Consider the following 14,380-nt stretch of genomic DNA (forward strand, 5'->3'; position numbering starts at 1 on the left):
CTGGGCCAAAGATAAAACCCACTGAGGCCTATTGATGGACACATTATTGATTGGATCCTGTAGTAGGTAACAGTTGCTTCCACCCTTTTGGAGATTTATGGTACAGTAATTTAACCATTCTCACCTCTTAAAAAAGTTGTTGCCTTTGATATATGTCTTTCTGGCAATGTCTGTGAAGGTAATAAATTGTCTTGAGGGTAAAGTGGAAACTTACAGTAATTCACACCTTCAAATTAAGGAAGAAGAAGAAGAAGAAGAAGAAGAAAAAAACACTAATTAACATTTCTATACAGTTCCTTATTTGTGTATTATTATAGTCTGGCCTGGCCAAAGGCCTCATGCCATGATGTCCAGTTCTGATTGGACAAACCATCACCATTAACAAAAAAAAATCTGTCATTACGTGCTCACCACATCTTTTTTTTTTTTTTAATGTGGTGCATATACACTATATATACTAACAAAAAGTTAGTATATAAGAATTAGATAATCTATTTAGAAGGAATGTTTACACCCATCTTATATTAATTTCTCATTTCTCCTCATAGTTTTGGTTTTGCTTTATTGCTTGGGAAACCCTAAAGCTCCCACGACAGAAAACAGGAAGGGTCACCGGGGCCGCTCGGGGGGCCAAGCTTGAAAACAAATATGTTAAAGGACTCTGTCCTCACGTGAATTATGTCAGACTTATACAATTTATTGTACCATACATAACGGAATGCAGATTAATGCCAGCCTGAAACCCTTGTGAAACCTTACTCCTCAGACAAAAAAAAAAAAAAGAAAAGGTAAATTGCTTTAAGGTGGGGTTTACTCTCCCTATCCATATTTACTATGAATGATAACCACTGCGAAGCTCGCCACACCCCCTTTCGAGGAACGCCATTTTGTTGACACACAGACTCGCAATCAAAATAAGCCCCTTTAGTGCCGCTTTATGCCCAAGCACGACCGTGGCATGTTGTGTGTGTGAAGGAAACAGGCGTACGGCCCCAACAGGCGCATCTGCAGACAAAAACGGCGCTGTCCCGGGCATTATAACGCGCCGTGTTTGAAGTCTCCCATTTCAACATGAAACTCGCCGCGATTGACGTCACCGAGCCATCTTTGTCCAGCTAATCCAGGCGGCTGCTTATTACACCTTCATTACCGCACGGGCTCGGACAGCGCCAGGCTCCGGTCATAGCCCGCAGGTGCCGCATCGCCGTAGAAGTAGGAAGAGAAAAAGAGAAGTTACAGGAAAAAAAAAAACAGAAAAAAAGAAAGGGTTTTGTAGCGAGGGGACACATCTCAGTGGGAGATACAAGCCAGTGCTCCTCCTAGGCTATATAGGCAGGGAAGCGCCACAATAACCAACCAAAGGGTGCCAGAGGGTAGAGAGGAGCGCAGAAGGCAATCCACATCCATCTGCCAGCCACTTAGTCCGCGCTAACATTTCCAGTCCGGATTTCAGCACAGCTGTATACTACCAAGGAAAATGTAAGTAGACTACAACATCGTTTTAAAGCTCCTTTTTTTTCTCTCACAATCCTGATTTATTTATGAATTCCAATCCCGTCCTCACGATTGATGTTGGCAGGCTCTCTGGGATGTATGGTGTCTGAATGGTCTCTTGTGTTTCTTTGCCATCAAATGCTGAGTTTATTACATTAGGGTCACGTTAATCCGTATATCTTTATTATGTACTGGCGATTAATTTCGTTTCACAGCTGTATCTTTCTGAAAAATGTGACCCAAACGTGAATGTAGAGGTTAACACGTCGGCCTAACCTTGGAGCAGAGGTTTTTTATCTGTCATTAAACCCATTATTAGCCTTATTGAATTTTATCTTATTTTATTTTGGTTTACACGGTGAACGAGCTCCGTGTTTATCGCCCATCTCTTTTATATTATCGTGTGGTGGTTTTCACTCGAGCCAGCACGCACGCATTTTTTTTTTCCAGTTCGGACTGGTTTGATTTGAAAAGGACACCGTCTGCACGGTTACCCACAGGCTAATTAAAAGTACCGTAAAGAAACACGTATAATAAAGCCACCCCTTATTTTTCTGTCCTTATTAAAGATTTCCGGGGCTTAATGTCTGTGTCGCTGAGCCGCAGGTGACGATTAGGCTAATTCTAGAAACAGGCAAGGACACATAATGTTGAACAAGCCATATTATCTGTTTCAGCAGGGTCAGTCGGTCTATTTATATGGCCTGTTGAACATTCAAAGCTTTGACATTATTCGACGAATAGTGTATAGACCTCCTTATAGACGATGATATTATTAGCTCTGAATTAGGCTTAGGCCTAGTTTACGTGATATTTGCAACCTACAGCTGGGGGTGGGGATAGCCTAGCCTCCTACTGTATGTCGTCGATTTTCGTGCGAGGGCGGACAGCTATATATCTCCCCATACTCCGGGCCGTTTGCGTCCTCGTTGCCAAATTGATCCCGTAAAATGTCCCTCTGCCCTTTCCCTTATTTGTTCCTTTGTGTTTTCGACCGCACACCAAAGAAAGATAGCCGTGACAACCTCGCCTGTCGTTTTTTTTTGCATAGCAGGCACTTACAACGTTGAAATAGCCTGCTGCCATCCCACGACATGTCACTGAGCAGAGGCAACATGTCCGATAACACCCCCCCTGTTGGCTTTTAGTAATATTTGTCGCCATAAATGTGGTTATAATCGTTCATCCAAGTGTTAAAAAGCAACCCCCCCCCCCTCCCATAAGGGACCTCCTCGCCCTCGACGTGATAAGGCTTTCAGTGTATTTACAGGCCCGTCGTGCTCGTCGTGAAACGTGATGTTGTACAGGACATAATGTAGGCCCGGTGTGTCTGAGTATACAGTCAGACATGAAAGTGTTGTGGGTTAGTTTCCAGTTCAGTGACATCAAACAGAATGAGGCAGCGAGGCTGGGATCAGACGGTTTTCAGGTCTGGGCTGCTGTGGCGCTGTCCAGTACTGAAATGTTGCTCTCCAGTGCTGAAAGTCAGACAGCGTGCTTTTCTATGACAGTGACCACCCAAACACAAATCCACCGGACCAGGGACCTCATTTACCACTATTACTATTATAATTTTTCTTATTCTTCTTATTATGTAAGTGTAAAATGTTATGATGATATCTATCTATCTATCTATCTCTCTATCTGTCTGTCTGATACCTTATACTGTATAGACAGATAGATAGATATCTAAATAGGGTTTCAGACAAGTCTTTAAACATTTCCTTGTCATGTTGGGGATCCTTGGAAGCCCTGCATAGTCTCAGTGTTGAAAGAGGATTCTTTGGAGCACCACAGGGCGAGACTATTTTTATAGGCTGTGTCTCGAAAGAAGGTTGAATATATTTAGCTTTCTTAGGAATTTTTGACATTGGTGGTGGACTCACTTCATGTAGACAGAGAGCTGGGAAACCTTCCCAGCACCATAGTTTAGCTGCCTTTGTCAGATAAGGGTTTTATTTGTATTTTTGATTGAAAACGTCATTCTTGTTCTTTCTGTTCTGTGGTTTTCCCTGATTATGATCTGAAAACAGGGTGAAACTTTAATATGTGCTCTCGGGTGCTGGTTTACTCCACATATGAATTCATTAGAGGGTAGAGATGGCTTCTTTTTTGTAATTTTGAGACATGCTCTCAGTCAACCCATCTACCCCCCCCCCCCCCCCCCCCCCCCCCCCCCCCCCCCCCCCCCCCATATCTGTTGATTGTATCATATTACTAAGGGGATATTACTAAGTATGCAAAGTTTCAATTCAATTTATCATCTTCACTTCACAAAACTGAAGATTATCCCCCAAAATGGCAGATTAAAAGCAGTTACCCCACCTCTCTGTGGATCTTCCTGTTCATCCCTCCATCGAACACAGTAGGCAGTATTCACAGGATGTGCAAGCTGGTGAGAAATCTTGTCACTGCGCTAGCAGCTCTTCTTGGTAGGTTGGGTTGCCAGTTCAGAGGTGATGATAGTGTGAACCTCTTCACAGGTTACACCTTTGTGGAAGTACTTGTGCTGGCAAGTGGAAAGTAAATTCTTAATACCGTAACTGTATGATTATCAGTCAAGTCTCAAGAAATAAAACATGTCTTCTACATATATATATATATATATATATATATATATATATATATATATATATATATATATATATATATATATATATATATATATATATATATATATATTTGTTTTTTTTTTTTGTTTTTTTTGTTTTTTTTTCTTAAGACACATAATACCGATTCACCATTATAGATATCATGGGTAGCCTTGAGTGTTTTAAATTGGCAGTTTTTGTTTGTGCTGGTTGGCAGCTGATAGGGACCACCACCAAGACCATTAGGCCAACTATTCAAAAGGATTTGTTGTTGTTAGAGGATTAGTAATGTGTGAGCATGTAAAGGTGACCTTTAGACAGAGTTTTGTCTCTCACAATTAGAGTAGCTTATTCACTGCTAAAGTAAATTCATCACAACATACTACAGCCTTTTACCACAGGGTACAATTTTCTAATTTCATTGATTAATTTGAACTGGTGGATAACAGTAAAACAAGCTAAACTGAGCATGCTGAGCTACTCCACACTACAAACAAAATTTATGTATTTTAAGGTTTTTAAGCATTTTTCAAAAGGCTTTTAATTTAATTGCTGCTACACCATGTTGCAGAATATTTAAGAGTGATATTTGAGACTAGCTCATTATTCATTTTTATTTTTTCATGGATATTTTTTCTGGATTTCATAATAATCCAGTTCTTGTGTTTGCTTGGTGTGCTCACAGTTGTACCTGCTGTCCATTTAACATGTCAGTGATGACATGCAGGGATAAATGTTTGCTTAAGAGGAAACTGTGTCTTTCAGATCAGACAGCAATTTTCACAAAGACCACAAAAAATAAATGATAGTGCAAAAGCAAATGAAAGTCAGCCTCAACAACAGTTATTTCTGGTCTTTGACCAAAACAGAATGAAGACATTTTATTATAAAAATGTCCTTAGTGTAGAACTAGGGTTGATTCTTTTTCTGGAAACATTGCCAACAGGTTTAAGACAGGCTATAAATACAATTTATTGATACCCATTTGATGGTTTCCCTAATCTTTCAGAAACTTCTTTTTTTTTTTTATAGTGAAATCATGTACCAATGCAATTCAGAAGAAAATGGGCCAGTTTATTTCTGAGACACAGTTTCTTCTCCATTGTTAAAAAGAAAATCTTGTCAGGGAAATAGAGTTATTATTTTTTTGGTGAATCTGATTAATTTGGAAATGCTGTCAGTTCTGCTATTTTAGGTAAGTTGTGGCTCAGTTGTTTCATGACATTGTGCTCCATGTTTGTGATAAGTTTTGAATCATTAGGATCTGTCTGCATGACAGTTGGTCCATTAAATCAGATATATTTTTAATATTTCTGAAGTATTTGCTTCCCTTGCTGCGGTAGTAGTACATGTTAACATGAAGGCCAAGCATTTTTTGTGGAGCTTTCACTTTTCAGTGTTAAATGACACTCTCTGCCTCTAATGGCCATTATTAGTGCACAGTGCATCCAAAAGAACAGGTCTATGTAGGGCAGAATACAACATGACATGACAAATCAACTTGACTTTTGCGACGCCTAGCTGATTCTTTGTTATTTGAACTCTCTATTTGAACATATGGAGTTGCTCTTTTTTGCAACACAGTGACTCCCACAAAGCCTTCAAATCCTACAAATTAGATCGGATTCTGGTTTCTGAATCTCAGTACCCACTTGCTAATGTGCAAGCCTTTCCTTCCTTTTAATATACATCCACTGTACCAGTAGTGTCTCCTTCGTGCTGTCGTTGACCTGTAACTACCCGCTCTGTTCACTGAGATGCCCCCCACCCCCATTATTTAGAGGTCATCAGTGACCTCTAAATAATGAAATTAGTATATCTCAAATGTTCGATCTGTGTTCCCACCTTTGAGCCGTTTATTCAGTTAAAGCCTTTTTACACTGATGTTGGCAATTGTAACTGAGATAAAATTAGACTTAGATTTCAAAGTGAAAGAATTTTAACGTATGCTATTGATAGGTCTGCCCCAGCCGCTGGAGCCCCTGCACCAGAGGGAGGGAATCAGGCCCCTCCCAACCTCACCAGCAACCGCCGTCTGCAGCAGACACAGGCACAAGTGGATGAGGTGAGTCCACACCTGACTTCAAGTAATGTTACATTGTCAGGCTCCGATCTAGACATTTGCAGTTTAAGCATCATTCATTGGTCACCTGTTGCTAATTAAATCCTTCCTCCTTGCTCACAGACTACATAAATTTAAGTCACTTATAAGATAAGATACGTAAAATCATGGGTTAGAAATGAAACTTGATCGACTCTCTGTCTTATGCTCCAGCTCCGTCCTGTCAGAGCGTCACAAAGAGTCGTCCTTTCTTGATTAGCTGGTTACTCTTTTGCTTTGTGTATCTTTCCCCAGGTGGTGGATATCATGCGTGTAAACGTGGATAAGGTTCTGGAGCGTGATCAGAAGCTGTCAGAACTGGACGACAGGGCTGACGCCCTGCAGGCTGGAGCCTCTCAGTTTGAGACCAGCGCTGCAAAACTGAAGAATAAATACTGGTGGAAGAATGCCAAGGTGAGGACACACACATATTCTCACTCAAACAGCAAAGACGTGTATAAAAGCTGCTTAGACTGTTCCACTGACAGAAAAACTAAAAGGAAAGCTGTTGATTTCTGATATAGTCTTTGTTATCAATATTATTGTGTCATTGGTTGTGCTGGGTTAGAAATTCTACATATACTATCTAGTATCTAGTATGCACTTGTCAGATATCATAGGATTGCACAGTGGCATGTCATGTTAAAAATGACACCTCTGATCGAACAGCTGTTAAAAAGAAAAAATGGTACTGCTTTTCTAACAACTTCTTCTGAATATCCACTGACTACAGATGATGATTATCCTTGGTGTGATATGCGTGATTGTCCTCATCGTCATTATTGGTAAGAATACTTAAACTTTTGTCGGTACACAAATTCATCATTGTTATCGCGATGGGATTAAGCAATCGTAGAAGTGTTTAAAAATGTCTTTCACATATTATAGTCATATATATACAGTACTGTATAGTATAAGGCATGTCCCTGAATGAAAAAGACATTTTATTTGAAAACAAAATTAAATTAAATTTAAAAAGTCTAAACATTTTTACTTGAAAGTTGTTAGCAAATGTTGGTTTTCCAAATATATTTTCATGTTTATCATGTTTCCTTTCCTCTTTCGTCCTACAGTGTACTTCAGCACCTAAGAAGAGTTGGTCCTACCCCAGTCTGATCCCAACTTCCTTGCTACAAAAAACCCCTCAAATTGATGACAAAATTATCCACAGATGATTAATTTATTATATATATATATATATATATCTCCCTGATTAGCCTCGATATATCACCCCTAAACCCTTCAGGGCCCCATGGCTCCCCCACTTCCACCACCTCCCCTCTGGACCCCTGTCAATATTTGTCCTGTGAGTGTGTGGCCCTGTCTCCTTTCTGGGTACTCTTGGCTTTTCTAACCTGCCATACTGAGAACCAAACACTTGTGACGATGCAACAACAGAAAAGGAAACAACGATTGGCGATAATTGTTACATAACTGATATATATAGTTCTTTGTAGAGTTTTATTCTGATATATACTGTTTTGTAGGTGTGTGTGTGCGTGTGTGTGCATTTTGTATTTTTTAATTTTTGTATTAATTTTACGTATGCTTCAGCGTTAACTACTGCCTATTAATCAAAGTGTGTATCTTGCATGTTCTCATCATCTGTCTGCCCCCCCCCCGGCTTACTCTCTCTTTTTGGTGTGTTTTTGCACAGTGGAGTTAGTCTCCATTTAACTAATGAAATACTGATTCATTTTCAAATTCATCTGTGTTACTCGTGCCCACTAAGACAGTTAAAAATAAGCCAGAGGTCTAAAACTTGTACTAAAAAAATATCATGAAGTTACAGAAATTGGAGCATAGACAATACTGCCCTTAAAATTCCCCAGGTTACTGCTACTTCAGCTTCAGATTTCTATAACTTGATGCCATCAAAAGATTCAAGTCTTAGCTTCTTCCTTGGCTTTCTGAGAGAGTCAGTGCTCACGGATATATATATATCAAACATACAAATAATGCATGAATTGTTAAACTTATCCCAAGTAATCATCATTCACAGTCCTTTCCATCTGACCCGTCATTTCTCTTTCCACATCTCTTTGATAACGTCTGTTATAACTTTCATCTCAAGTCTTTACATCACGGCCCTCTTCTGGCTCTCAGCATGCTTGAACACCTCAATTTCTTCTAATAATTTTAAAACTGCCATAGTACCCTTGGACCAATGTCTGTAGATGTTTCTTTTTTATTTAAATATTACGTAGTGTCTTATTTCGAAAACATTCCTTCATTGCAGTCTAGTGCAAATGCTCTTACTGTAGCACATGTAAGTGTAAGTATCTTTAAAAAAAATATATACATGCGATAAAACTTGTGTCAAACACGTTGGTCATACAAACCATAGGAGAAAAAAAGTTTTAGTTAATAGCTGTAAGGGTTAGTTTAGGATAGACAGAATTAGACTTTCAGTCTGTCCAAAATGTTTTTTTTTTTTTTTGTAATATTGGTGATGTTATCTTAACATTACACTTGCAGTATACTGTGGAGATGTCATTAATGTTAAACTGTGGATATGGGCTTGAAAAACAATTTTAATGCCAGGGGATTAAATGGGGCCACTGCATAAATTGGCAGTCTATTAAGTTTTATAAAGCAAAGGTTAATTCTGACTGGCCCATTAACCTACGTCGACACAAAAGCCTTAGTCTCCAGTCACTTCTGTTAGTTACTGTAGAATATTTCCAGTCAAACACACCCTCACACTTTTAGTTTGTGTAAGGGCAGTGGCTGACTGCAGAAAAGAAATCTGTTTAAAATGCACAAACAACCTTGTTTTTGATGGCGCTGTCTGGCTGGTCAATAGCCTGGCCAAAGAAGATCCTCCTGCAGCAAAACCTCTCCACATGAAGAGCACATAAAAAATTTAAAAAAGAAAACACAGAGAGGGTTAAGCCTTATTTGCAAATCCAGGAACAGGGACAGAAGCTAATGAGGATAATGTCAAATTCACAATTGAGTTTTAGTTCAGCTAACTTTGGGGTACGTTAGTGACAAGAAACTTGAGAAGCAATTATTCAGAAAACAGTAGCATTCCTAAGAAGAGTGTTTTGCCAGTGCAGTGGTTCTGTCTCAGTGTTTCTCCCTATAGTTAAGGCCTTTTTTTTCTTTTTTAAATATAATAGATTATATTTTTTATTATAGTATATTTTTGTGTGAAGCAGACAGGTAAAGAGGAAGTGTGCAATTAGTACCATTTTGCTGCCAACAGCAGTAAGCTCCTCTTTACCTCTGTCTGGTGTGTTTTTTGTAATTCAGCTCCATGCGTTATACACTGCCAAACAACAAGGGAGAGGCTTCTATTGTTATTGCAGTTATTACTTTCACTGGTGCCCTCACTGGTTTGGTCTTGACTTATTCTTTGATGTTTTTTTTGGCAACTACTCCTGTGTATACTACCCTTCTGGCTACTTTATGAGCAAGAGAGCAGGACAATATGATGCACTTGGATTTTAATTCTCTGTCAAACTAAGGCCTTGATGAGAAGACATAAACCTATAATTCCTTCATTTAACCTCACAAGGTCTTTATTTACAGGGTTTTTAATTGTGGTCGTAAGCTTTGAAAAAGTTATTTAATCAAATCTATGCTTTGTGAAATGGAGGATTTGTTTGTTTGCAGGTCTGCAAAACAACTCAGCACCTGCTTTGCTGCCTCTAATGCCATTGTTAACAATCCTAGAAAGTATAAATTTAGCTGGCAGAGACTTGAGTTGGCTACAGTCACCATAAAGCTACAGAGACCACATAACCACCCGCAATATTTCAAATCAAGTGTGTGTAAAGCCTTAGTAGCCATGTTCCTTTTTTTATCTTCCCCACGAGCTGAGTAGACCCACCTGCTCCTCTTTGCTCAACTCACTGATTCAGAATCCCACAGTGTGTGTGTGTGTGTGTGCATGCGTGTATGTGTGCGTGTGTGTATGTGTGTGTGTGTGTGTGTGTGTGTGTTAGAATAGCTCTGTCTTGGGAATATCCCTAGTTTATCCTGACAGATTAGGCCGCTTAAATCTCAGAGTGAGGGCACGTTGTTTCCTTGACCACTGAACTACACAAGCAGAGAGGTTTCAGATCTGCCGGCCAGTTGTATTAGGAAGGACCCCAACCTCAATAAACCCACCCTTCCTCCCAGCTCCCCCTATATGTTTCCCTCTAAACAGAGCAAAAGTAAACTGCAGAAGATTACCAAAGACCAGATTTTGTTGCTTACGCTGCCAACTGCCATCAAAAACAAGCGGAAAGAAACAGGTTATTCAAACTCTCCTAGTCTGTTTTAAATAGTTTATGCCCTTACTATGTTTATCCACAATTACAGAACCTTTTAACTATTGCACACTATTTATATGGTGTGCCAGTTTGGCTTGTGAGTGTGCCATTCTAACATATGCAAGTTAAACCAAAACATAAGGAATCTCAAATACAGTCTCCCCAACATGTGTATCCAGGTCTGAAGAGCTTCTTTAATCTGTAAACAGGTTTCGACACATGATCCTATAACTAATAATAGCACAACTCTTCTTTTTTCTGTCTCCGTAGTGCTGCCAAGTTTTAAAATGAAAAGACATATAAACAAACTATAGCTATTAGAAGTAAACCAAGAAAAATGTTATAAAAAAAATCAGCATTGTTTGGTGTCGTAATATGGGGGTGTTTTGGGGGGTAGGGGGTCCTATATCCTCAGGTTTAAGGTATTAGCAATTACCAAAATATATACGAGGACAAAATCTATATTAGCAAACTGTAAAATTGGGTTTTTTGGCAATAGAAAAATCACCATAGGGTTAGAAATGTGGTCCTTTTAGCCACCCTGCAGGAGTTAACAGTGGACTGAAGTGAAATAGCACGACTGATTGGGGTAGGACTTCTGTGTTATCCATAAATCCAATTGTTGTCCTGTGAGTGCTCAACCAATTTGGTCACAATGGTGAAAATGAAGTGAGTGCTCTCTTTTTCTGTTGCTTTATTGTCTGTATGAAAAGAAGTGCGCATATATTTTAACAGCGTGGCACTTTTTCTGTTGTGATTCATTGATTTTGGTGGGACGGGAACATGATTCGATGGAGAATATTGTCTTATGTCAACCTCAAGAATTGTTCAGCGATCTCAACTTAACGCTGCGCTCAGGTCATTTGGTGGTGATCCGAAATGCAGAGTTGTCAACGCTGAAAAAAAGTTTTCAGACCCTCTTCCAGGTTTGAATGACAACTGATGAACTTGTTGTTCAAACTTGGAAGGAAACAAGTAGAAAGAAAGAAAAGAGAAGATCCAAACCTTCGACAAAGCATAGTGTGATGTGTACAGAGTGGGGGATGTTCCCCAGGTTCACTGTTACTCCCCCTAATGGAGTGAGCGCAGCAACAGGAGGGAACCTTACGAGTCGCTGAATGTTCACTGGATGGCTATAAACATACAATATTTGACTTGATATATGTTAACACGTTTTATTTTGAACCAAATGTTGTGTTTTTCTTTTGCATCAATTTAGTAATAACTCCAGATGTCACTGAATTGTTTGTGTGTAAGCACTGATGGGTAAAGGTAAAGAAAATGGGAAGTTAATGGGGAAAAAAAAAGTATTTTTACCTTCAATTGTCCCGAATGCTCAGAATGATTCTACAGTTTACATCAAATTGCTGTTTGTATCTACAATATATATTTTTTGTTTAAAATCTGTTTATTTTTGAGGAAAGATTTTGATTTCTCTTTGGGACTGGGGTTTCTGGGATGAAGGTTCATATTGCCCCTGTTCATCTGGCCTTATAGGAGGGACAGGACTGGAGGATCATGGGCAATGTGCTCAGTTTTCTTTTCTTTCTTTTTTTCCTTTGCTTTTATTTATTGATAGATTTATTGTGCTGTCATTTGGTATGGGATTAGAAACTAAAGGTTGACTCAACGTAAAGGAGAGGAGACTGAATGAAAAACTAAAGTACATAAAATAATTGTAGTGTAAATCTATCAATGTCTTATTATATTGATGAACATCATGAAATATATGTATATTGGAAAAACAATATCTATGACAACTTGTACTTTTGTGTGTGCTTCATGTGCTTCTTTTGTGGGTGTGCAACAATGGGCAGATGCAATTTTGACCACAATTCTGGGACCTTATCTGACCTGTATGAATAAGCATAAATTTATTACCAGTACAAAGATAAACCTCTTTCCTTAATTTATCCTGAGTACATGTTAGTGTGTTTCCAAAATACACAGACATGGAGACATACAGCACGATCACACATTTCTGCATTTGTCAAGAGACACTTCACACAGTTTAGTCAGTCATTACCTTCCACACATTTACATTAAATAGACACAGACACACACATCACTTAGGTCTGCTCACTTGTGCAAACAAATGGTATGTGTACTTCATCCCATCTTTCTGCTATTAAAACTATAATCTCTCTCAGAGCATGAAGGACCGTAATGTGTTGGAAGTCACGAGAACAATCAAACTTAATTAAAGAAATTAAAAGTAACTAAAGCCTGTTGAAGAAGTCGCTTCTTCTCACTTCTCGACTTTTATTTTGAAGTACTGAACGTCGTTCCTCTCAAAAAAAAAAAGAAAGAAAGGAAAATCATAACCCCTGTCTTTACTGTTCTTCTTTCGTTTTATCTCTAGTCCCTACTTCATTTGTTCCATATAAACTGTCAAGAGGTCATATTAACTAGCCTACCTAGACCTAAACATGCTAGCGAACATAGAAAACAAGGGCTCATCGTCCGCATTAGGAGCGATTTTTTGTGTTTGGTGAAGGACAGCTGACACATTGCAGCGCTGGCATTTCTCTCATTTTATTTTATTTTATTTCTTTATTTGCTTGGTCATCAGAACCAATGGGGGAGTTGTAGGTTTCAGCAGTGAGGACCACTTCCGCGTTCAAAAAGCTGCAGTTCCTCGGCTGCCACTGGTGGCTGGCTCCAGAAGTGAGCAATTCTCCATTGACCCCCATGTTAAAATAGCCAACTTTACAGCCTAAAAAACACATTTACAGCTTGGTACATTTTTTGTTTTTGGTCTCTATTGATAGTTTTCACCTCCGTGAACACCGGTGGGGGGGCTGGATACATTGAGTGACATCTCCATAGACAGGCACCGGCAGTTAGCTCTTTGCTAAAGCATCGGCTGGGCTAGGCGGCTACATCCAGAGGCCTCCGGCTACCTCCAGCGGTTGACTGGGGCTGGCGTGTCCGTGTTTGTTTGCCAATGTTCGGATAGGTTTTTGTGACAGTATGGCTTGTTGTAGTGTAGACTGTACTAACCGACCGTCGAAGGAGTCTGTGTTGCAGTTTTTTCGGTAAGTAAATTTCTCACTATTTTACCTGGATGTTTGCACTAATTAGCATGTATTAGCATATTTTGCCACTGACTTATGACCTAATTGCCAATTTATGGTCGCTGCTGATACAGATAGAGGACCGGAGCAGCTAATGTTAGGAACGCTGTTGCGATGTGTTTCGTGCTCTCAGAGTCCGTTTATTGCGGGAATACTAGGCTACAATTTTGTTTCGTCTCATTTTTCTGTTTAAAAAGTCCGACATTGCATGGACAGAGCAGCTCCGTCAGTAAGCGGCTGCTGTTGTTTGTGTACTGTTGTTTGTGTGCTGTTGTAATTGTAAGTGTATAGTGGATGGAAGCAGCGGTGAAAGCCGGTAAATACTAAATATTGCTCCGAGCTAAGAGGGCGAGCTCTCGGCCGGCTGACCCGTAGAGTAACCGCTTCTCCGCCAAATATGGACAGTACACTCCCACTAAAATCCAAGATGGCGCAGCTCAAATGCCCATGGTTTGGTCACAAAACCGACTCCCCGAAACCAATGGGTGACGTCACGGGTGCTACGTCTCATAGAGTCTATGATCAGAACATATTTTCCCCTGACTGACTGACTGCAGCTTCAAATCTAATCACATGTCGGTCCAAAGCACACCGGACAAAATGAGATTATAAGATGTTATCACTATTAACCTGATAGTGTCTGGTTAAATTACACATGGCTATTAGTGGAAACAGAAGATTATCTGTAAAGAAGACGGTGAAGTCAAATGAGCCCACCCACCTACACAGCCGCTTCACCGTCCAAGATGTAGTTTCACGTTTTCACCACCAGGTGTCACCATGACAAGGCCTGATTCCAGTGTGCAGCTTAGCTTCATGCTGTGGATTCACTGACACAGAAGTGTCAGTGTA

At 39.6% G+C, this 14,380-nt stretch overlaps 1 protein-coding gene across 1 annotated transcript; it reads left to right on the forward strand.

Moving 5' to 3' along the window:
• Positions 1-775: 775 nt before the first annotated feature.
• On the forward strand, positions 776-12,239 carry vamp2 (vesicle-associated membrane protein 2). The gene is made up of 5 exons (XM_041052398.1): positions 776-1,479; positions 6,045-6,150; positions 6,442-6,600; positions 6,920-6,971; positions 7,260-12,239. Coding segments are annotated over exons 1-5 (336 nt in total). The 5' UTR covers positions 776-1,477; the 3' UTR covers positions 7,277-12,239.
• The last annotated feature ends 2,141 nt before the right edge of the window (positions 12,240-14,380 follow it).

The sequence above is a fragment of the Toxotes jaculatrix genome, chromosome 12, assembly GCF_017976425.1.
Source record: "Toxotes jaculatrix isolate fToxJac2 chromosome 12, fToxJac2.pri, whole genome shotgun sequence".
Classification (NCBI taxonomy): domain Eukaryota; kingdom Metazoa; phylum Chordata; class Actinopteri; family Toxotidae; genus Toxotes; species Toxotes jaculatrix.

Bases quoted from the DNA above. Each gene is read 5' to 3' on its own strand.
- vamp2 (XM_041052398.1), top strand. The intron at 6,151-6,441 runs GTGAGTCCACAC...ATCTTTCCCCAG, and splicing joins CACAGGCACAAGTGGATGAG to GTGGTGGATATCATGCGTGT. The intron at 6,601-6,919 runs GTGAGGACACAC...CACTGACTACAG, and splicing joins ACTGGTGGAAGAATGCCAAG to ATGATGATTATCCTTGGTGT.